Source organism: Parus major, chromosome Z (assembly GCF_001522545.3).
Source record: "Parus major isolate Abel chromosome Z, Parus_major1.1, whole genome shotgun sequence".
Classification (NCBI taxonomy): Eukaryota; Metazoa; Chordata; class Aves; order Passeriformes; family Paridae; genus Parus; species Parus major.
The window spans coordinates 73,580,286-73,604,492 of NC_031799.1; the positions used below are offsets into that span (position 1 = coordinate 73,580,286).

The 24,207-nt window shown below is 40.9% G+C and overlaps 1 protein-coding gene across 5 annotated transcripts in view; it reads left to right on the plus strand.

The window, feature by feature from the left end:
• The window catches only part of SSBP2 (single stranded DNA binding protein 2), a 137,165-nt gene extending 115,468 nt beyond the window's left edge, over positions 1 to 21,697 (plus strand). For 2 of the 5 annotated variants that reach the window (XM_015652850.3, XM_015652852.3), the window contains 6 exons: positions 688 to 742; positions 2,239 to 2,309; positions 3,047 to 3,125; positions 4,207 to 4,235; positions 7,039 to 7,137; positions 9,469 to 21,697. In XM_015652850.3, the coding sequence (XP_015508336.1) occupies positions 688 to 742; positions 2,239 to 2,309; positions 3,047 to 3,125; positions 4,207 to 4,235; positions 7,039 to 7,137; positions 9,469 to 9,498 (363 nt within the window). In that variant the 3' untranslated portion in view covers positions 9,499 to 21,697. The remainder of the gene's footprint in view (positions 1 to 687; positions 743 to 2,238; positions 2,310 to 3,046; positions 3,126 to 4,206; positions 4,236 to 7,038; positions 7,138 to 9,468) is intronic. The other 3 variants (XM_015652851.3, XM_015652853.3, XM_033520412.1) reach the window with 2 other exon arrangements.
• The last annotated feature ends 2,510 nt before the right edge of the window (positions 21,698 to 24,207 follow it).

Sequence of the window (24,207 nt, forward strand, 5' to 3'; positions counted from 1 at the left end):
GAGAGAGCCCTTAAGAAAAATCAAGTAAGGGAGCTTAAAACACAGATATATGGATAAAAAGTCATGCCTAGGGAGTCATATGGGTATGAATAAAATGTAGATATTGATTTGTGGATAGAAGTTTATAAGTAAAAAGCATATGGACAGATAACTTGTAAGCAGACAGCACAACCAGACCCCTTGTACTCACTGCCACTGAAAAGATATCCCTGTCTAAAACAGAAAATCTGCTGTTTTAAATTATAACTAAAGAGATGAAGTACAGTGACAGTCATATGGCAATGAAAATAATAATTATTACTAGCAGTCTATATATGTTTTATTATGGGAAGTCAATATTCATTGACTTTAATTGCTGTAGGCATTTTTACCAAAGTGGAAGTTGGTGGTTTTTCATGTTACCTGAAGGGGTTCAACAAATATAGGAAGCAAGATGTTATGTTTCTTTTCTTAGTAAATGATTAGGGTGATTATAATAAAACTCCTGGAGAAATCCTAAAGAATCCTAAAATTCTTGTTTAACGTCCATTTTTCTTAGTCTTGGTCAGATTTGTGACATGAAAATACCCAAAACTTAAAAAAACAAAAAGTTCCACCCCCTGATGTGGGGTGGTTTTTTTGTGTGTCTGTTTTAGGTTTTTTCCAGCCTTTTAATTGATGCTAACTAACAATTTTTATTCTCCTCAGGGTCCTCCAGGAGGTGGAGGGCCACCAGGAACACCCATCATGCCTAGTCCTGCAGGTACTGAAATATACTTGGAATTAGCAAAATTATAAGGGATTTTAGGAGGTACACAAATAATTTCTTTTAGTAAAGAATCAGATAACTAAGCTACTTGGTCTATATTTTCTGTATCAGTTGTTTTTTTCCTGCTTGCTAACCTCTCCAGCACAGGAGGGTAGGGAAGTTTCCTGACTGGCCATAAAAACTTACTGCACCAGTATAATAACTTCACTGAATACAATCCCAGGGATTCAAATAAATAAAAATAAACATCAAAACAAAACCCTCAAAAAATGAACAAATGAAAAAAGGCAACCTGAGGTAAAGATAGTTTTAAGCTCTGTTTTCCAAAGCATGAAAACACATAGAAATTGGCCACTTGTGAGTTTTGCCAAGGTGTTTACTCACCTCTGAGACCAACAACTTAAAGATTCCAGAGGCCAGCCATCCCCTGTGTGTTCTGACATGAGCCAGCAGAACTCAGGGACAGCCAGAGATGTGTGTTGCAAAAGCATCTGGTGGATAAAGAACCTTTTGCCTGCCTCATTGAGTATTAAAAATAACTTTATAGGCCGATTTTTCTTTAGGCTGAAAGCTTTCTGTTCCTCAGACAGCATCTTTGAATGTTCTACTGATAACATAGTGCTCTGTATATAATGGAATTATTTGCTTGGATAAATGCTTAGAAAATCATCTTGGAAATATTAATCAGTAGAGAAAACCCTTGATTTATCTTCCCGTTGTACACACAAGACCATTGGGTGTGGAATGGGCTTGTGGAGGGTACCGAGTACTGAATTCTTCTTATTCTTTGTGAAGATACTGATCTCCCAGAGTTGCCAATATATTCTTTTAAATCCCACTGTCCCCTTAGGGATGTGTAGAGGCTTCTGTCAGGTCATTCTCCTTCCAGCTTTTGTCATTTTGGGGTTTTCTGCAAGCACTGCACCAAGCTGTACCATGAAGACACATCAGTTAAAGCCTCCTCAGGAGTGAAGGATCTTTACACAGTGATCTGCTGAAGACTTGGATATATTCAAAATCATATGGGCTTGACAAGGATGAGAGTAAAAAACTGTTACTCCTAGGCCTGTGTAAGGAGTAGCTTTTTATTTTTTATTACAGATGGAAAACAAATTACAGGAAGTATTGATAAGAAACAAGCTCCTGTTCTATGGGTAATATCAAAGATGAGTGAATAAATTTAGAACTCCAGGAAACGGGGCTTTAGGAATTAAATAGTTACAGATTCTTGGTGATTTATAAGCCTTTTAACAGTCATGCATAAAACTAGAGCCCAGAAGTAGTCACTTGGGGACCATGGCAATTATTTCTTTTCATAGCCCTGTTGTGTGGCAGCAATGGGTAGAAAGGGAATAAAATCTGCCATTATATTGCCACTGTGTGTGGGATTCAGGCACAGTAATAATATGAAGAAAAAGACAGGAAATGGGTGAGGTGAGTAATTTTATTGAAAAGTGTATTTTAGCACTTAGAATAATCTCTTATTACAGATTCAACCAACTCTGGAGACAACATGTACACTTTAATGAACGCTGTGCCACCTGGACCCAACAGACCTAATGTAAATATGAATCTACTTACACCTTTCTTTGAGTAGTGCAGCCTTTTGTTTATCCAAGCTCTGTGTTTCCAGCAGCTGTCATTACTGCTAAGCTTTCCATTTTTATGGGTGGCTCTTCAGTTACAGGCCTCTGGGAACAAACTGCCAGTAGAATTTAAAAATAAATATATGTAGATATGGTCAGTCATTGTACAGTAAATCACATATTGTTTGGCTTATATTGGTAATGTCATACAAACATATGAAGAGCTAAATTTAAGGTTAATTATGTGATTGGACAGAAACTGCTCAAGTTGTGAAGGTGATGAGGAGCTTTTTGACTTAGGATAGGTCAGGTGTGGTTTGAAAGCTGTTAATTAATCACTGATGGATTTAAGAGAGTTATAAAAGTTCCCTGTAACTTCAGTGGGGATAGGGCTGAGTTGCCAGCAGTGGTCTGAAAAGTCATACAAAAAGCATTGAAGTAAATAATAAATTATTACTGTGTTGGATTCCAGCCTACAGAGATGACAGTCTCCAAAACTCATGAAATTGACCAAAATAAAAAAAAAAAGCTGTTTTTTCAAGCTTCACAAGAGACCTTCTCATAAAGGTCTGAGTGAGACTTGAGCGTCTCTTCTGATTCAGAGCTGAGGATTTGTTCTTAATTTTTTTCCCCTTCTCCTGAGGAATATTTTCTCTTTATTAGGTTGTGTGAAAAACAATTGTTCAGTTTTTAATGCCTGCTCCTTTTGTAGTTTCCACTGGGGCCAGGCTCAGATGGACCCATGAGCGGACTGGGTGGAATGGACTCACATCATATGAATGGATCATTAGGTAAAAGTAACAGTAAATATTGCCAGTGTGGTGAATTTTCAGTGGCCGTGCTATTTCCTGTGACTAATTCTTGGAGTTCTGTAGAAGACAATTTGTTAAAATGTATGGAAAAAGTTGTGTATAGATCAGTAAGATGAAGGGAATGATTTGAAGAGGCTGTGGCAATGAAAAAGAAGAAATCATTGAAGCTCCATGAACAATGACAATTGTTCAGTGAACAATTCAGCACAGGCATCTGGCTCCTGAAGAGAATTACTTGTTTTTTTAGGAAAGCATGTCCCTGAAATTTTAGATTACGTTTTAAAGGGGCACTTTTACAGCCTTTTTTTACCTATTACAATGCTAAAATGGATGGTTGGTTTAACTACTGAGGATGCAGATTGCATTCCAGTCAATGAAAGTCTGTGTGAGAGGCAGCCACACCTTTTCCTGTTGCTTTCTACAGCCTGAGAATTTATCCTCCTTAGCTAAAACGAAAAATTAAATTGCAACAGTTACAGGAGGATTTTACATGTACCTAGCACATAATTTCTCCTTTTGGGCCATGACAAAATAACTCCTGCTAACATCTACATGTCGGACGTTTTTAGGGAGAGAAATCATATTCCTTCTTTAATTTGCCTGGCTGTATGAAATAGCTTTTTCAGTCTTCTCCCACAGCTCCATTTCTGATCATTTGGCTGTGATACTCTTCTAGTTTTGTACTCAATGCTCTTCCAGAATTTGTCTTTCCTGAAAATATTTGTCTTTTGCTGCTAAAAAAAATGCTTTCCTTCATTCATCACCCTAAAATTGCATTTCCTTTATTCTCTGCTTTACCTGAGGTGAGAGCTACAGCCTGTGAAAAAACCCTCAATTAGTTTTCAATAGTCTTGCACTCATTATATTTCATTTTATTCTGTTTCCATTACTCTGCTCATCAGGATGGTCTGTTTTGTTCTAAGAGATACTCAGTACAGGTACTCTCTAAGTTGGTTATTTATTAAAGTGTTGATGTTGCACTATGTCTTTTCCTATGAAAAAAATTATTGGATTAGCTTCAACTCAAAACTAACTGAGCAGTTGTCTGTTTTAATTTCAGGCTCAGGAGACATGGACAGTATTTCCAAAGTGAGTATCTAATCAAATCTTTGGAATTTTTAGAGTGTTTCACTCTGTACTCATTTCCTTTGTATCTGTTATGAATCTTTTTGTTATGCACCTTTATTATATCATATCTGTATTATATATAATCATCTCCAGTTCATAATCTGATTGACCATGTTGTAGTGTTTGATACTCTTAAAATAAATGAAGCCAGTTCTAATAATCAATTCTAGTCAAATGTAAATTTGGGACAATCTCCTTAGGGTGTTGCAGGATTGGGTTTGTCACATCTGTGAGGTAATGTTAATATCTTAATCCTTAGGATTAAATTCCAAAAACTAGATTAAGAAGTAGTTTCAGAAGAAGCACTGTTTTGATATCACAACCATAAAATAGCTGGAAAAGGACGTGAGTTTAATCTGCAGGGATTTTGTATCTACAAAAATAATGCTTGAATGCGTCACTTCTGTAAAAATAAAATTTCTGTGGATGTGATCATCATTAACTTAGAAATTAATGAGCTGACATGGTGTTGGCAAAGGGTCATAAATAGAGAGGACCCTGTGTTCTTAAGTTCTATAACATTTTCAGACTCTGCACGACGTAAAGTGATGGATGGAAAAGACCACGTTGCCTCAGTTGTGCTGGGCTGGGCTGTGCAGTGAGGGGTTCAATAAAACCCTCCTGTGAGATGAACAGCATACAGCACATTTTTAATCAAAGTCTGTATCTTTTCTTCAGTATATTACTGCAAACTGCAGCATTTTTAAGGGAAAAAAGCCAAAACATTTCCATTCCCATGGTATAATTTTTAAAGCCGATATTCCACTTCCAGCTGTTCAGTATGTGCTGGTACAGGTATCAGCAGCTCTGAAAACTTGGGTCCTAAACAAAAATTTACCTTGAAGTCTCATAATATGTTAACCTGCATGAATAACTCACGGAAATCACATTTGATCTATGTTGTTTTTAAATAACTAAAAGAAAACTGCTGTTAATTTTGCCTATAAGATAGTTGTCCATAGAAAATGGATCTAGTCCTGGCTCACAGAATTCATACCTTTCTAGAGAAGATTTTGGCTAAATTGGCTGAATGGCAAACATAAAGTTTTCTGTGAAGTTCAGCTGAGGGCAGTAAATGAACTGAAATTATGCATGTTAAATTAACATTAATAACCTGCATTATTTTGCAATGCCCATGAAAATTATGCAAGCATCAGGGGCATTTTGCTTCGGAAAATCGCAGTGGCAGATATAGTGCTGGACCCCAAATAGCCACAAAAGCAGCCTGGGGAACTCACTAAAATGGAATTTTTTCAGGAATTTGGCCCTTTGGAACTGGTGTGCTGCAGCAATGTGAGGATGTCAAAGCTTAGTTCTACACAGAGCAGCATAAAATAGGGGGAAATCCCCCAGGAGTGAGCAAAAGTGCATGATATAAAATAAATGTGACAAGGTCTTTACATTCCTGGGTGTTAAGGGCAGAGGGAGTGATGTGGTTGTGTGGCCTGACCTGTGTAGCACAGGGCTCCCCTCAATTTCTGCCTGCTGAAGGGACAGCAGCAGTGGCAGCAGGTTCAGCCTCTCTGAGCTCCTGAATGCTTGGTGTACTCAGCCTTGATTAACTGATGCCAGTAACCTCGTTAGGCTTTTCCTTGTCTTTGGTGGACGTGTTGTCCAGTGGCCCTGAGGATCACAGTTCTGGAAGTAGTGAATTAGACTGAGGAAAGCAGAAGGGCTAAGGCTAAAAGCAAAAGAGCTTTTGACCCAGCTCTCTGAGCTGCATTTCAGATGCTGGTGAAGAATTTCTGTTTGCACGTCATGTATGTAATTACTTTGGTATTTATATTTATATTTATATTTATATTTATATTTATATTTATATTTATATTTATATTTATATTTATATTTATATTTATATTTATATTTATATTTATATTTATATTGCATTCCATTTTCTGGGTTAAAAAAACCCAAAAAAACCTAAAAGCTGAGGAAAGAACTGTGATAGATGTAAGGATTTAATTATCAGGTCCATGGTTTCACTCCTCCCTTTCCCTGACTACTCTTCTTCCATCATGAGTGCTCTGAGCAGATGTGGCAGTGATGGAAAGAGGATTGCCCATGGTCCAGGCAAAGCAGCTTTGTAAGAGCACCTGACTAATGGAACTGTGTTCAGTAACCATGTGTGAGCTGTGGGTGCACAACAATTTCTATGGCAATTCCTTGTTTCACCCATTCTCCTTCTGAAGTTGCAGAGGCCACTGTGCACTTTGGTAAGGAAAAGAGTAACAATTAAATTTTGGAAGGCTTTAGGTTGTTACTATTTCAGTAAATTGTGGCTGAGATGAGCAGCCCGCAGGCACAGGCCTGTGCAATGGTCTGTGCAGACCTGATCCATCCTGCCTTTAAGTACATCTTTTGTCTAAGTACATACCCATAACTCAGATGTGTCAGGGCTCACAGATGTGACTGCATTCAACCACATGATTTAATGTGGTGACAGAACTTCCTCACAGTCCTGCTGCAGCCTTTCATAGCTTTCCTTCACTTCAGCAGAAGCAGATGCTGACTGTAGCCTGGAAATGAGACACAGGTAAATAATCCTTGCTTCAGGGAAGAGAGCATTGCTTAACAGACTAAAATTAGTGACTGAATCATGCAGAACCCTGCTGGGGCTGATTTTTCATCCTTGAGAGGCCCAGTGCACTGCACTGTGCACCTGAGTGCACCAAGTGTGGAGCATGTCCTGGGCACACCTGGTGAGGCTGGGAAATGAACCAAAACCTCCAGCACTGAATCTCTATGTTGCAATCTTATTTAACAGAACTCTCCCAGTAATATGAGCATGAGCAACCAGCCTGGCACTCCCAGGGATGACAGTGAGATGGGTGGAAACTTCCTAAACCCTTTCCAGAGTGAGAGTGTAAGTATTTGATTACCTGGGTTGTTGGATGGCAAAGGTGAGCCTGTATCTCTGGCCTTTTCTTTAGAGTAAGAAAATGTACAAGTTTTGTAGTGTGATTGTAGTGCAGCACTGTGTCTTGCATGTTTTTTAATAGTTTCTGGAAGTACAGTATTGATTTGAATAAAAAATGCTGTGCAAAAGAGAGCTGAAACCAGAATAGGTGGGAGGCAGAGATTTAGTGCAGAAGCTCTGGGCCACAGGTCAATAAAAAGCAGGGTTTACACTGAAGTATGTGATGGGAGCACCAGTAGATTCCATGTTGCAAAGATGCAGTGTGCTGTTCCATCCATAAAAGGCAGAGGTTCCCAGTAGTGTTCATTCTGGAGCAAAATGAAATATACTTATTTATTTTAAAATATGGAATGCTCAAAGCAGCAAAACATGTAAACATTTTACAGAGCAAGACTGTGGTATTGTCATAATGTGCCTGAAGCTGGGTTTCTAAATCCACATCTAGGTCCCTAAATAGGAGTGTAAGCTCATTACCTGTGCCACTGATGACCTATAGCTTCTGTTAGATCACAGCATAGCTGAGAATTGGAAATTTCCATTCCCATGGAAAATTCCCTGGGAATCATATTTTGAGGGGTTTTGGGAGCTTTTTTAGCTAGTGAAAAGGAAGAGTTTCTGCCAGTTAGCTGTTGGTGGGCACACATTCAGGTTGTGTGGAGTGTTGAAGAAAACTGTCATACACAGCCTAAAAAGAGCAATGTTTATTATCTGCCAAGATGGCAGCAAGCTCAGAGCCTCCATGAAATGTGGTCCCTGTTCCTGGCAGCCCTTGGCTCCCAGTCTGGCACTCTGCTGGGCTGAGGGCAGGCAGGGCCACCGAAACAGGGCCGTGGGAGCAAGAGACACTGTGGTACTCTGGAGAAAACCAGTGCTCTCAGACACTCCCTGGGTTCTGGGCACTGGTGTGCTGCCTGGGAGAGCCAGGCACTCAGATTTCTTTGTGGAGATGTGTGCCAGCAAGGCAGGAGTGACACATGCCAGGGATGTCACCCTGCCTGCTCCCAGGGACTGCTGTCTCTGTAACATGGGCTGCTCTCTCATCCTGAGGAACTGCTTTGCTTTCTGGTCCATGTTTTGCCACTTGGCTGCTCAGAATAGGTGTTATCATGGACTCCTTTCTCAGGGAGATGGGCTGTTCGGTTCACCAGGGATTTGGTTAGAGATAGATAGAAATGCAGGGCTTAATAACAAGTTAAAAATCCTAAACCCCTTGAGCCCATGCTTTGATTCTTTTCCCAAAGTTATTCCCCAGTTACCTTGGCTCAGATGTGACTTGAGCAAGTGCTCTGCTTTAGGCCTCAGAGCTGGTAGTTGGACCTGTGTAATTTACCTGACAGGGACGACTCATCTAAAATACTCTTTCTAAATGCTTGGACACTTGGAAATGCCAGCTTGGAGCTTAAAACTCGGCAGGGTATTTAGGGCACATGTGTCTTTGCACAGGCAAATTTATCTTTCCTTTTTCTTCTGTCATTTTTCAAAATGCTGATCTTCTGGCATTTGAACGTTTTCTTCTGCCTAGAGGATGTTAGACCAAATTAAGTGCTTTTTGCAGTCAACAGGTTTCAACTTAGAAGCAAATTATGTGTATAGGTGTGCATTTCTTGTAGGCACCGTGGTGTCCCGTTGATTACTTTAATGAGCACTGCTCACCTGAGGGCAGCTGTAGCTTGGGTGAGGGCTGCAGTTGAGTTTGTGTCACGGTGTGACATCACCAGTGTGATGTGGTGATTGGATTTTTGGTTCACACAAAGGACAGTGACCAGTGGTCGATGATTCAGCTTGCCCCCTAAAGCTGCTAACACAAAATAATACAGACCTAATTTAATCAGAGTCATACATATCTTTGTTCCTTTCTTCCCGTAAAGTAATCAAAAACTCCCCAAAGTCTTGTGTGGTTCAGCTCCCCATGAATGCAGCCAGTCTGTTCAGACTAGGCACCTGCCCAGGTAGATTGCCCAGGAGCCAGCACTGGGCAGGAAGGGGTGTGGAAAGTCTCAGTGAGGTATTGGTCCATCACAGCACCAGGTAACACCAAAACAGCCCTCAGGGGAGCTGCCTTTGTCAGCACTGCCTGAATTCTTGCATGAGAGAAGCACAACAGAAGTTCTGGGGACACAAACTGAACTACAGCCCCAACAGAGGCTGCAGCACAAATTCAGGAGGGAGCTCAAGCAGCTCTGAACCCATTGCTGCAGTCCAGGTGTGGATGTAGCTGCCTGGGGATGGCAGGGGGAGGGAGAAATGTTTGTTAAAATGTGGATTCCTCTTTTCCAGTACTCCCCTAGCATGACAATGAGTGTGTGAGCTGTTCACAAGTGTCGCCGTGAAGACCACAGTGAGTTGGCCCTCTCCAGAGAGCTACTGCAGAAGAAAACTATTCGTCCCAGTGTACAGTTTAACTAAAGGATCTCAGACACAATCAGACCCACCTGTTTATTTTTATTTTTTTTTTTCCTACCATCTCCCCCATTTTGTCAAGAAAGTGGGTCCCAAACATGCTTGAGACAACTGCAAGGAGTGGCATGAGAGAAGTGCCCGAGGTGGAGCTGCCAGCGCCTGTCTGTGTGTGTACATGTGTGGGTCAGCGTGGGGTGTGTGTGTGTGGAACACCAAACACACACACACACACAGACCCCAGGACACTGTAAAATAGGATCACATGACATCTTACGTAGAAATCAAAAGTAGGGACTTCTATTCCATTTCTATTTTTTTTTTTTTTCCTCACGTTTACATTTTAATTATTAAAATTTGCTTTCCCTCTCCCATCCTGAACTGTTTTATGTTGCATATATCACTGCTTTATAAGTTATTTTTTAAGTTGAACTCAAAAGATAAATTCTTTTGATTTTATTAGTGTCTGCAATTATGGATAGGAATAAAATTGCTTATACGAGCTTTCATTACCTTGTGTTTGATACCAGCTACCCTGTGAATCACAAATTGTACTGTCTCAAGAAATAGAAGAAAGCTCATCTTAATTTTTTTGGAGAAATTTAATAACTTCCACCTAGTTTGGGGATTTTTTTTGATACTTTGCCTTTAAGAGAAAAAAAAAAAAAAAAAAGCACTGAAGGTTATTTTTCTTCTTTAATTGAAGCCTAATATCTGCAATATCTATTTTAAATGGAAGCCTGAATTTGATACAAGCTTCTCAGTTTATATAGAGTACTATAAGGTTACTGTAAGTGAGCTCCAATTGCTATAGAATCTAGCAATAAAGTGTCAGGGCTTCTCCTGCCCTTGGAATTGAGTTTTCTATTTAGCATGGTCTTCTGTAGGGGTGGTAGTTAGTGGAAATACAGTAGAGTCCTTATCACCAAAACATTTTCTAACAACTTACAATTCTGTTTCCCATTTTCAGTGATTCTCAAACAAATATGAGCAATCCGTGTTCCTAATTATAAACAGAATTTCCCAAGCTCATTTAGAAAATCAGGTCACCCTGCTGCTTGGGTGTGTGTTTTCTGCCATATCTGCCAGCATTAATTCCCACAGAACTTTGCAGTCAGCAGCCTTTTTTTTCTTATTTTTTTCTTTTTTCTTTTTTTTTTTTTGGAGCCAAAATGCCACAGTAAACTTTTTTATGACTACTAGCCTTGTTGTGAGGGTGTTATCTTTTGCCATGAACAGAAAAGGAACAAAGGTCTGGGCCCATTTATAAGGAGGACAGACAGTTAGGTGTGAAAGCTGGGGACAGAATGCAGAAAAAGGCCTAAAGGAAACGCCTCTGGAACATTCCCATTTCTCTTCAGGCAGAGCTCTGAAACCAAGATTATGGGACAGTTACTTAGTTCCTGATGATTTTGAACTCCTTCCCCAGGAAAACAAAAGTTTTCAGTTTTTAGTGATAGAAAGGCTGATGATCAGCAACGCAGGCACGGTGGCTCAGCAGATGTTTGTGCCACAAACAGCAAATTCCTCTCCTTGAACTTAAATCCAGAAGAGCCACTTGCAGAGGAGGAGCAGTTCTGGGATGTGGCACGTCCATATGCAAGTGGATTTTCTTTCATGAACTTGTGATAAAGGAACATACACGATGGGCTTGTGATGGTAGCTGAATGTAACGGGATGTGTAAGGAATACTACAATCTCCTAACTCATTTTTATTTCCATGTATTATATCTGTATAGTATATGGAAATAAAAGCATTTAACACTTTCCTGTTAGGGCTGTTCAAAGATGAAAGTCTCAGAGGATTAAAATTATGTTAAGTATCAAAGATTTTGGTAGCATTACTTTTTAGTAAGAAGTACATGATTAGATGTAAACATGCCCTAGACAGTCATTATATGGTTTTGTAGACTGTATTCTTATTGATTATGAAGGTCACATTCATTTGCTTCTCTTTGGAAAACACTTTGTTGCTGTCTCCAAAGATGCTGGAAGTCCCTGCTGTTGGCTTGAGTCACAAACACAAAATCAGGTGTAATTTCCTCAGACCCTTTGCTGTTGTCACTAACACCACTGGTGTGTCCCCATCACACGCAGAGTGCAGGAAGCCTTGCAGCCTGTGTTTGCCACCTGTGTTACCTGTGGTAGCCTCCCAGGGACCCAAGGGCTCTGTCTGGCCCAGTTTCAGTCGGATGATGTCACTGCTGATGGACTGAGGTCGATGGGAACATCAAGTGCTAAAGCCCATTCCCAGGTGAGCTGTTGGGCACCTGGGAAGGCTGGAAGTCTGGCCATTAAACCTGTGTATGGAAGTGCTGACACAGACTGGATATCATTATTGAAACACGTTATCCTCTCTTTTATACTGGAGCATAATGTCCCTTCAGCACATACTTCAGTCACTGTGCCCTGCTTTCCTCATACCCACGTAGCCCCAAGGCTTTGTCCAAGGCTTTACCCAGCCTCAGTCACACTCCTGGAGAGGCCAGGTTCTGCAGCTGAACCACTAGAAAACAGTCTTATGTGCTAATTACTCAACCTCAAAATTACACCTTTGGATGATTTTTTTCTTAATATGTATGGGGCTTTTTGCTTGTTGATTTTCCTTTCTTTTCCCTACAAATCCTTTTAGGATTTCCATGGTATCTGGAGTGTCAATATGGGAAAAAACTGTCTCCAAGCACTCAGTTTTTGCTCCCACTTACATTTTTTATGCTCCAGATACCAGGAGCAATGTAACTGCTGTTTGGTTCTGCAGTTACACAACAGCAGTGTTGATAATGGCAGAACTTGTCCAGCTCTGGTAGGAATTCTGTTTTCAGTGGTGCAGGGTAGATCTCCTCACACTGGGTTTTTAGTTAGATCTTGCTCTTTAGTGTAGAAATAAATGGAAGGTGATTCTGTAAATGGGTCTTTCAGGCAAAGTTGAAGTAAGCCTTTTTAAAAGCAGAAGAGATTAAATCTTAGAGCAGCAGAAATGGAGAGTAAGGGATCTCTTATGCTGTGGGAACTCTTGCAAATATTCCAGCTTTGTAGAAATCAGCTGAAACTGGATTCACTTGTGAACTTCACAGTGGAGCCAGGGTCTTCCCTGCTGCTTTAACCTATGGAAGGGAGCGTGCAGATCCAGGAGTATCTCCACGTCACCCGGATGTCACTGCCATGTGTAAGAACAGGGTTTGAGGTGAGGAGGAAGCTGAATCGCAGGTAAAGCATGGGGCCTGGCATGCATTAACAGAATACCTGGATGTTTGCATGGAGGGATTAAATTCTTAGCTACCTGAGAATGAGGAATAACTGCAGTTGCACCTGCTACCCCCTCAAAATTCAGATTTTTATTTGGAAGCCCTCTGTTTGCAGAGCCCTGGCCGTCCAACATGTCACGTGTTTAGAGGCAGTAACAACTTCCAGGCTTTCACCTCGTTCCTCATAATGTAGGATTAAATGTTCCATGTCCTGGGACATCCAGCTGTTCCTTTCCCTTCCAACAGGAGTGCTCAGTGAGAAATATATTGGCTAATCATTTATTTTAAATTATTCCACTTGGGAAGAAGTGAACAGAAGCTTGCTTCTTTAAGGATGCATCAAAGGACAGCTTCTTGAACTACCTAAAACCAACTGAATTTTCCTCTGTTCTGTGGCTAGCAAATGCAATACTGCATGTGCAGATGATTTGGAATCAAATTTAATGAGGGACCAGATGTTACAATATTTAGTGTCCATCACTTTATTCAAAATGACTTTTCAGCTGATACATATTGCACAGGTTTCTATTTCTGTATCAGGTAATTATTAAGTGTTTTCCCCTGTTCCTAGTCAGCTCTGATCCATTGTTGTTGTTGTTGTGGCTAAGTATGGACTGGATTCTTCAGTATTTGACTCTACACATTTGCATCTCAAGAATGCAAAATATACCTTAATGATGTAAAAAGGACAGGTAAATTTATTTTTCTTTAATTCAGTATAAGTGGTGATGTAACTGTGGGTGCTGTCATAGGCACACTTGGGTTTGCTCAGGCTTACTTAAGGATGGGAATCCTAACAGAGCACATCTTTCAAATAAACCCCTAAAACTATTTCAATACTGTTATCTCACACTGAGGATCCAGTTCATGATTTAGTGATTCAGAACAACTGCAAAAGTTCAGAAATAAATTAGTTAGGTTTAAATTTTGCTGTATGCAGCTCTCTCTACTTTTCAGAAATTACTGGCACAGTTCTATAAATTGCTGCTCGTGCCAGTTCTGCGGAAACTTTGATGAAACACTTCCATAAGGTCGTTTTTGGGTCGGACTTCACCCTAGTCTGGGTCAAATATATAACTTACCTGTGGTGTAACATTATCTGGCAGATGTCAAAACTGAGTACACAGAGCAAAATACAGAGGGTCTGTTGAAATTACCAAAATGATGTTTCAACCTGAAAAATGAGAAAAGAGATTTTAAAATACTGCTTTGAGTGCTCTACATATTGGAAACAAATTACAGTACCAAATCTAGAAAAAATAACTGGATCATCTAGTCAGCACATGATCCTGCCAACCTTGATTTGAAACTCAGCCTGGACATAGTTAATTTTAAACAGATCTAAGAACACAGGTAGCATCCTTCAGGGAATTAAAAAAGTAGGACTGAAATAATCTAAACCCATGCTTGAACGTGGACAGTCTAGAGCTCAAATTAAGTCTTCCCAAAGCAGACATTATTTTACAGATTTTACCAGTGCAGGAGCATGTTTATGTATTGACAGTACTGAGATGCAGAGCAGATTTGGCTTTCTTCTGTTTCTTTATTAGAGCTTTGTTCACTATTACATGAACTATTTCTGTGAATTTGTTCTTCCATCTTGTTTTCAGTTGTGCAGCCATAGTCTTCCTCAACACAGCCAACAGCTTTGCAGTTTTAGTCCAAACTTCTGTTTGGTTGCTGTTCTTCATTTAAGCTTAAAATGTGTAAGAAAGCCTCTCATGTAATAGGACAACTTGCCATAAAAATGTATAAAGGTTTTCTTGGGTACATGTTTTCAAATTTAATAAATGCAGTTTTCAGTTATAATTTGAAATGGTCACTTTCTAGCCACTATTTCAGTTTTGTGTGCAAAAGAAATGGAGAGAGAAAAAAAAAACCACCTTTTTTTTTCCTTATTTCAATTCAGCATTGTAAATATTTGCTGAAAGACACGGTTTTGGGAGATGACATCAAAGAGATATTTGCTGCCTAGTTGCTATAAATCATACAGCTGTACTTCATGCTGAAAGCTCCTTCCACATCTCCAAAAGTGTACTGTGACACCTGATTTGTGTGACGTTGTACAAAGCCTGATTCACAAATAGCGGTTTACTTTGCCTGGTCAGTGTTTTCAGTGTGTCTCGTGGATGGTTCAGGGTTCTGTGGTCTCAGAAGAGTGACCAGGTGGTCGAGCAGGCTTGTTCCCAGGGTCAGGTGGCTCAGGGCTGGGCAGTTATCCACCAGAAACAAGGTGTTCGTTCGCTACCTCGCTGTTCTCTTGAGAACTCGCACAACTCTTCTTGCCGTTAGGTTCTGGGGATCCTTTCAAGACTTTACAGTGCTGAGACAAGAGGCTGGATTTTGCTATGAGAAAATTCTGGCAGTTTTAGCATCAGTTTTCATAGGGAAACAGCACAAAACATGGGGATTTTGAAAGGTGGTGTGTTCTCGATGGCCTGGGATTAACTGGGAAACAGACTGTACAGTCTAGGAGTTTGGGCTATTACAGAGATACTGAAATCATCAGTAATTGCTTTTGGTGGGAAAAATTATTGTTGTGGAACAACTGCTCTGATCCCTGAGGAGTCAGATTGTCAACTGGATGAACTGGATATTTTAGGCTTTATTTGTGTTGTTTTAATCTTCATGTTTTACCCTCTCTCACTTGGACCTCCCCATTAAATGTACTATGCCAGATCTTCACACAAAAATAAGAGCATTTTGCCCAACAAATACACAGGAAGTTGTTGACACCTGTAACTAGAGCCGTGCTGTAGAGAGTTTTATTTCATTAGAAATTGAGTATAACAGCAGATAAGGAATGGCACTGCAACATCCTGAGAGCTCTCACTGTTGGAGATCAGGGAAGTTAGCATCCTGCGTACTCGCAAGCTAGACGAGATGGTTCCTAACAGTGATAGGAAGTAGCTTGAAAGAAAAGCTGATTCTTGTCATGCAGATTGGAGGAAAATTCCAAATACAGGATATATTTAATTGAGGTAGAAATTTACTAAAGCCCTCTGTAAGAGAGGCACAGAGCACATCCAGTGGTTTAGTGGGAAAGCAAAGTGGTGTTACTAAATTGTTATCAATAAACATAACATCCAAAAGCAGGCGTAAACTATTTTCATTTTCATTTTTATAGTCTCTTTTATGTTTTCTGATTATGTTTTAGTTTTGATTTGATTTGCATTTGCATTAATGAATAAGGAAGAGAACACATTTCTTAAAGTAGGGCTGGAATGATTTAGGGCCGGAATTAGAGACATGGAAGTGTGGTGTGAGTAAAGCTGGAGTTTTCTGTTAAAAATCAAGTGAATTTTTATATTACTATTTTTCCAGGACAAAAAGCACCCATACAATAAACTTGGGCTCTGTCATGGCTGTTTGGGAAGTGTGAATCGAATTGCTGTGTGTGCTTGGACACCAGTTTTGAGGGAATTTTTTATTTTTTAAGTATCCCCTTGGAGTGCATCTATTTTGTGCATGTTTGGCTGAAACCACAAAAACAAACCACTTTTTTTTTTTTTTTTAATGCATTGCTGTAAATGCATCTGGTTCTGGTGGGAAGAGGAAGAAGATTTGTTAGCTGGTGGGTTAGCATATTTATGTGAATTAATTACAGCATTGGTAAACTACTGTCAACTCTGTTCACATTGCACAAGATACTCTGTGTTGTCTGCTGCTGGTGTTATAACCTCGGTGATCCATGCATATCCTGTAAATTCCTGTAGGTTTTGTGTAAGCAATCTTGCCACCACTGCTTGCTACTGTAAATTCTTGTTTTGAAGCAAGAGGTGGCATTTGACTGTACAGCCATGTGTATTATACTGCAACAGTCCATGTTCTGTCCTCTGAACTCGCTGTCCACATAGAGTTGGAGCTCTGTTAAGCACGCTTAGTGGTTTCAGAATTTATTTCAAACAGCAGATCTATAAGCCATTTACAGGAATATTAAATGTAATGTAAGAGAATTCAACCCAGTTCATACCCTTTTCTGAGAGCTTGGGGTTGGATTTGAGCAGGCAGCCGCAGGTTTTGTGGCGTCCCAGGTGCTTGTGCCTGCACAGCTGAGGGGTGTCACACCTGTGCAGTGTCCCCTGGCAGAGGGGTGCCCCAGGCACGGCAGCTGGGCAGGCTGCTGCCTCACCCAGGTGTGTGAGCTGGTGTCTTTTTTACTCCCCACAAACTGCAGCTGTGCCAAGACAGAAGCCCGTCCCTAAGGGAGGCACGGCGCTGCCTCTGCATTGTGTCCTCATCCCCACACACCGCAGGCTTTACCTGAGGTGGTGTTTTAAGGAGATTTGAACTCTCTGTCTGGCTACCTAGAGAGAAAAATAACCTGAATTCTGGGACTCTGCATTCTTTTTTACAGTATTTTATGATATACAACAAAGACCTGACAATGTCTGTGCGTTCTTTGCTGGTTTCTGATGTCAGAATTTCAAGTCCTGTCTAGTCTGAAAGGCAGTGATGGGAAAATGAAGAAGCTTGGAAAGTTGAAGGGGATTCTTACTTGGATTATTTTAAATTCTGTGTTTCTATTGATAGTTTAATAAAATGAGTAGGCTAATCTTTAGAATCAAGGCAGTCTTAATGACTTTGCACCTTTGCCCTTTCATGTAAGACTTTGAGAACTTGCAATAAGTGTTCCTCATGCTTACAGTCCAATTTGTAGATAAATTCCCTGTATTTCTAAGATGAAAAAGTATTTCTACAGTTACTTCAACCCTTTACAGAGAACAACAGGGCAATCCCAGTCCCATAATCCCAAGTATTTGTAGGTGTATTTTAGACAAAGAATGACGAAACATCATAAATTAAACTAATGTTTAATGTTCCAGTCTCTGGAAGTAAAGGAAACCTCAGTAATTTTGCAAACCAGCAAGAATGAAACTTGTCTATATAAATACTAATGTAGAAAGTGCATGCAAAACTTGATACTGCCTCTGACCTTAATTGTTACTATTGATACTATTGGGGATCTCACAAATGTGTGTTTCAGAACGCTGTATTTCTCCTCAGTGTGTGCTTCATCCTCATTACCGACAGCTCCTGCAGAGAGCCGGCCCATGCCATAGCCAAGGCGTGGGGATGCAGAACTCCCACAGCACCATGGATCCGTGGGCATGTGTGCGTGTTGTGTTAGGATGAGTGACCACTGCGGCTGCAAAGCCCTCCAGACCTTGTGTGTAACTCTCCAGGGCAGCCTCTGGGATGGCTGGGAGGGCTGCAGCCCCGGAGCTGCCTCACTCTCATCCCAGGTGGCTCTGGGTCTTGCTCTGGGGGATTGTCATGAACTCCAGCCTCACTGTTTGAAGTGTGATGAGCTCCTTGCCAGCCTGTGAGCTGCCAAGGCGCGGATGGTGTGGGTCAGTGAGCCAGCCCTGGCAGCCTCAGACAGGGCTGACAGACTGCACTGTCGTGGTGATACTGTGCCACCACATCAGACTTGTTTCCGCTCCATGCTGCGGCCTCATTCATCCTGCCCTAATTTCAGCTGGCTGAAAATTACCAGCCTGGGTCTCGTGTGTGAATCAGAGGAGGGACACGAGTGGAGATGCCTCTGGAAGATTGCACTATGGCATCATTTGCCCTCACCAGTGCTGAACGGCTGGAATTAGGTGGGATGAATCAAAGTGTGCACAATTGGCTTCTCACACCTCTATGCAGAAGTGTATTTATTTGAGCTTGGAATGGGCGAAAATAATGCAGCTCCTTTGAACCTGAATCCAAGTGACTTACAGATGACTTTCTGAATTCAATCTCAACCCTGAGATTTATGCCCTGTAATGCTATTTTCTTTATTTTTGCTTCAGTTTTAATGAGCAGCTGTGGCTTGAACTTGCAACCTGTTGGAACGTTTCTAGAGGGATTGCCCCTGCATAGGAATCCTCACCTTTATTAGTTACGTGGGCTTCCTTGTTACTTGCACTGATTTTCATTGGAAGCAACACAGGGAGAAACCATTGCATAGATCAGTCAACACCAGCAACAGCACATGCAGCTTTTAAATCCAGCTGTGAGCCTGTAACTCAAATAAATTAATTAAGGTAATACTGCCCAGGTGTGGCTAAAGATTCCTTTCCTGAGAGCTTTAAGGAATAAATCTAGGAGGTCCTGGTTGAGGATTGTGAGAATACATGTAGTAACGGCAGTTTATGATAGTGTTTTTGGGAGAAAGTTGTGATAAACGTGTTGGGATTTGATGTGCTGATTTGGAGATGAGGGACTATCTCATGCCAGATAGATCAGACTTGCAGGCAGCATTCCTGTGGGTTAGCAGAGACTGCTTCCAGCAGGTTCCTCCTCTAGTTCCCCTTGATGCCTTCCTCCACTCCCTGCCGGTACGAAATCCTGACAGCAGTTGTGCCGGTTGTTGTGGTGAGCTGAGGAGCAGCTCAAGGTTGAAACTCGGATGTTGTAGCTGCACCTTTCACCTGCATCAAGCGTCCACGTTCTCAGAGCTGGGCTAGGACAGCAGTGGCCTCCACAGTTGCCCTGTAATTTCATCACACAGAAGTGGGTGTCACTTTCCAGGAATTTAACAGGAGCAGTATTGATCCATTCACTTTATTTCCTAAGTTGTGAGTCATTCATTGTTGGAAATTATACAGATCTTGTGTAGCTATGAATAGAAAAATAGAGATTTGTTTTTTATGATGAGCTGGTACAATTCCTGCTCTGCTGCTCAATATTTTTGAGTGCTGAAGTTAACCAAAATCTACCTTCATGGATTATCTCAGCCTCAGCTCTGCATGAAGATGGGTATGGATTTCCAGTTGCTGTTCCTGGTTTCTCTGTGAATTCTGAGCCAAAGGTAAAGCAGTGGGAAAGATTGTTGTGGCAGCCACTCACTGATGGCTTTTCAGATGCATAAAGCCATTCTGTCTGTCATCTGACAGAGTTCCAGTTTTCTTACTGGGTCACCATGTTGTTGTCAGCCAGTGGAGGAAAGGTGGATGAGCTCACCACCCAGAAAGAGAAGAAATGTAGCAAGTAATGAGCTCTGTTCTCCAGCATCCCTTTGTTTGTAGAGCTTCACTTTCAATTAACATTTGTACCTTCAGTTATTATTGTACCATTCACTATCTTGAGGTGGTATGAGCAGAAATTTATGAATATATATAATTTACCAGAAATATAGGCTTGTATTGTGCCTTTGTAATTCTCTTCAGCTTCAGTATATATACGCTACAAGCAGACGAACTTCCTCCCTCTTTTGGGGTGTTCTTTACTACAACAGTAGCTGATGGCTTCATTAATATTGGCTCTTTTAGTCTTCTGGGGCTAACATTTCTGTTTTTCTGAGTGGAAACGCCATAGTGCCCTCAGCAGACATAAGCACAATGACATAACGCTGCAGTGCATGCTGTCTCTTAGCTTCTCTCTACACGTGTTTGCATGTTGGAAAATCTGAAGAGCTGCTGTGTAAATTGCTACGTTATTTACCCAATACAGGTGGTTTTCCGCATCCCTTCTTTGCTCAAAACTCCCATTAACTTAGATGTTAGCCATGGCTCAAGCAGGGAGGTTTTGGAAGCAAGAAGGATGCAGGGAGCAACTCTTCAGTAGTTTACAGGCTGCTATAAATGTCTTTTCAGCAAGGAAATGTAGCATTTTAGCAGTAACTTCCTAGTGAAAACACTGAGCGTGCTTATCACTTAAGATTTTAAGAAAAAAAGTGTCAGACTGTGTAATTGTATCATATAATTTTGACACTTAGCCAGTTTTATCTACGTGTTCATGCTATACCAACCAACACAGACCTGAAAGGTGACAGCCATGTTTTTGTTACACAAGAAGTCACACTCTTCCAGAGGTCCTGTTTTGATTTTTTGTTTCTTTACCACATTTTCACTGCAGAGGTATTTTTCTATATAGTTATCTGAGGCTTCCTTTCACCAACCAAAAGTCTGTAGCCCTCTGCACTGTGAAAGGCAAAGCCCTGTGGAGAGACACGGGCTTCGCACTTGCCCAGCAAATTAGCAGAAATTTCACCCAAGCCATAAAAGCCTCTTATGTTAATCTCTGTTTATGTAATTAAAGCAATTAGGGATAGGAGCTTCAGGAATAATGAGGTCTCTCTATCCTCCATTTACTCTCTCTGTGCTTCATAGGGATTTAAGGGTTCTTTTTTCAAGGCTCAGCTGTGTCTCTTCAAACCAGTGCAGTCTAAGCATCGTGTGAGATGCAGTTTATGGAGATAGCATTGGAGCGTGAAAGATTTACTTCTGGTAGCAAGGAAAAACACATGTCCCTGTGGACATGGACACTTGCAAACAAGTCTGATACCGAGAATTAAAAACAAATGCGTTCAAGATGGTACCAGTACATCAGACTCTGTTCTACAGTGGGGTTTTTAGCTTTTGTCATTTGTATTTTATTTTGTGAAAAAAAGGAGTTGGGGGGATCTCAGATCACATGGGGAATATTAGAAGTATATCACTCAACAATCATTTTATAAAGTCTAACTTCAAAATGCACTATGATTTATTACAAAAGTATATTTTCTTCTGTTTGCCGACATGGTGGTTCCATTTTGTGATAAGTTAAACTCAGCAGTTAATTTGTTGCACTGCCTGGCTGCATGAATTCATCCAGTGTACATACGTACCTGTGCAGCATTACTTTTGGGGTTTGTATTTGAATTTGCAGTATTGATTGATTATTATTTTTGTATTTTACTTTGCCTCTGTTATTGGAATTGTAGTAAACATAATTTATACATATGATTTTACAACTGTTTTGCAACTGAAAAGTCTCCTTTAAATTGTAAAGTTTTATTGATGGATACTCATTAAAATGGTATAAGAATTATATTAACAATTGTTTTGTGTTTTGATGCTCTCTGTACATAAATATATGTCTATTTATCTGTTTAATGGTGCTTGTGTCTTGCAATTTTGGATACATTTTAGAATAAAGTTTCATTTTACAAGAAGTAGTTGTATTTTCACAAGCTGTGTCCCAAAGAAACCCCACAACCAAACACCTTTTTTCCATAAATAACTAGGGTTATGAAAGAAGCATACATAACACATTGATAACTTCAGGCAGCAGTACATTTGTTTGTAGAACATAAAAGTATGCTGCCTACAGAAATGCACAGCTCTGTACTGCAGTTGATTTACTGCAGGAGCTGACATCTGTATTTAAAACGTTCCCAAAATAATGCATTTTGGAACACTTCTTGCCGGCTCTAATGGCTTTATTTCACAGAAGATTTATTCATATCTGTTACTGTTGGACACAAAATGATTCACACGGACGCAGCTCGAGGTGTGGTGAAAGAAGAATTTTTGTTTATTTGTTCTTTCAGTATTTATAGGTTTCTGACCATGACCAGGGATTGGATAGTCAGGTTAACACCTTCCCAACCACACTGGCTGTGAGAGACATCCATCAAAAGACAAATCTTTAATGGAATGTATAAACACCGGTGTTTATAGTTACTTTCCTGGGAAAGTGGCTAGAAGTTGTGAAAAACAAAATCGAAAGGCCTGATTCTCAGGGGGACACATATCTGAGACTGAGCTCGTTGTTTATTAAGTGGAAAAGATGCACAAAGGCACTTCCACAAAGGCTGCCTTAGGTCCAGCTAAGGTGGTGCCACAGTGCTGCTGTAGCTGTGCCACACAAAGTACTTTTCCACTGGGAAAGCACTGGAAAGCACAGGTGTCCTCTCTGAACTGGGGCCAGCAGCTCAGTTTCTCTTTTTCAGCAGTGAAAGCAGGACAGTACCACCTTGGCAGGTATTACCTGTAAAACACTGCTTTAGTCCAGTGGAGACAGAGTGAGAAACTACAGGAGTCAGCTTCAGGGGTTCCTTTGCAGTCCATTATGCTCCTTTAGCTTCTGTCTCCTGTAGCTGGAGGACAGAGGAAATGCAGCTTGTGAAAGCAAAGAGTCATTTGGGAAAGCTCATTCTGGAGTGTGAGTTCCCTGGGCACTGCTTCTGTGTACCCCTGTTCCCCAAAGGACACCCCTGAGTGACATCCTTCCCCAAGGCCAGGAGCTACTGCAGATCAGAGGTGCGATTTTGAAACCACAGCTTCCCCTTGCTCCAGGTGCTTCTCTTTGCCCTGACCCCAAGCACGTGCTCTTCCCCCAACACTGCAGGCTTTTCAGGTGGGCAGATTTCGATTTTACTTGGTCCCCCAGCAAAGTAAATTTGTCCTCTGTAGATTTGATCCCAGCAGCTTTATAGCTCCTCATCTCGCAGCAAACAAGAGATCTATAACAGGCCAGGCACCCGATCACCAGGACTGTGTTTAACAGTACCTGTGGAACAGCAAACAGCATTATCTTACAGAATGCCTAAGTGTGACATGGTAAACCTGAAAATAAATTTACAAATTATTGGCCTAGGCAGGCAAAATGTAAGTTAAGGGGTTTTTTAATAGGGAAATGTTCAGTTCTGTTTACAGACTTCTAACTTCTAGGATCCACAGTGTGAGAAACTGATCATCTGAGTTTTTGTCATCTGGATTGAGTAGGTGAGGAAGGACAAAACACTGGGTGCAAACCTTTTAAAGACCCTCTTCAGGAAGCAAGGCCAAGGTGTCTCACTGCTGTGACAGTCTGGTTTTTCCCCTCACAGAAGGGGAAGAGAGAGAAGGAGAAGGAGATAGATACCAGAGAAGGAGAGAGATACCAGTAATACTTTTTTTTTTTTTTTTTTTTTTTTTTTTCTGAAGCAACAGGATGAAACTAAATGTAGGGAATAGAACAACGTGCTGGTTTTCAGAGCCAAACTCTTCTGAAATGTAACAAGTGAGATGGTACAGCCATGGTGTTGCTTGATAAAAAGAGTATGTGCACAGAAACAGAGATAGTGCTATAGCAGTGACAGGAACAGACCGTGTGGGAAGACAACCCCTCCTGCACTGAGAAATTCTGTCTTGGTTAAAATTCAAATTTTCCTGGCTGTTGTAGGCTAAAGCTGGATCTTTAACAATGTTTAAATGAACAAGTGTTCACGATATAAGCTCATGGATATATGTTTCTGAGAAACATGGGAAGCCCTCTCTGGAACAGTAACTACCAAGAGGAAAGGTTGTAAGGAAGGGCTACAGAAAACAGTCTTGCTGCTGCATTGAAAGCACACAGCACAACAGCACAGCAGTCAAATACAAGCCTTGCATTCTTTCCTGAAAACCATTTACAGTTTATACTCTGCTACATTGCAGTAACACATCTGCCTCACCAACAGCTGACAGGCCCAGGCACTGAGCATCCCCAAATGGGCTGAGCCTTCAGTAGCAATAGCACTGTATCCGTGGCAATGCTAAAACTCTGACCCTCCTGTCAGCTCAGAAGCGATTGCTCTGCTCTTCCTCAGCAGTGCTTGTACTTTCACAGCGTGCAGGAGCAGCAATGTCCTTACCAG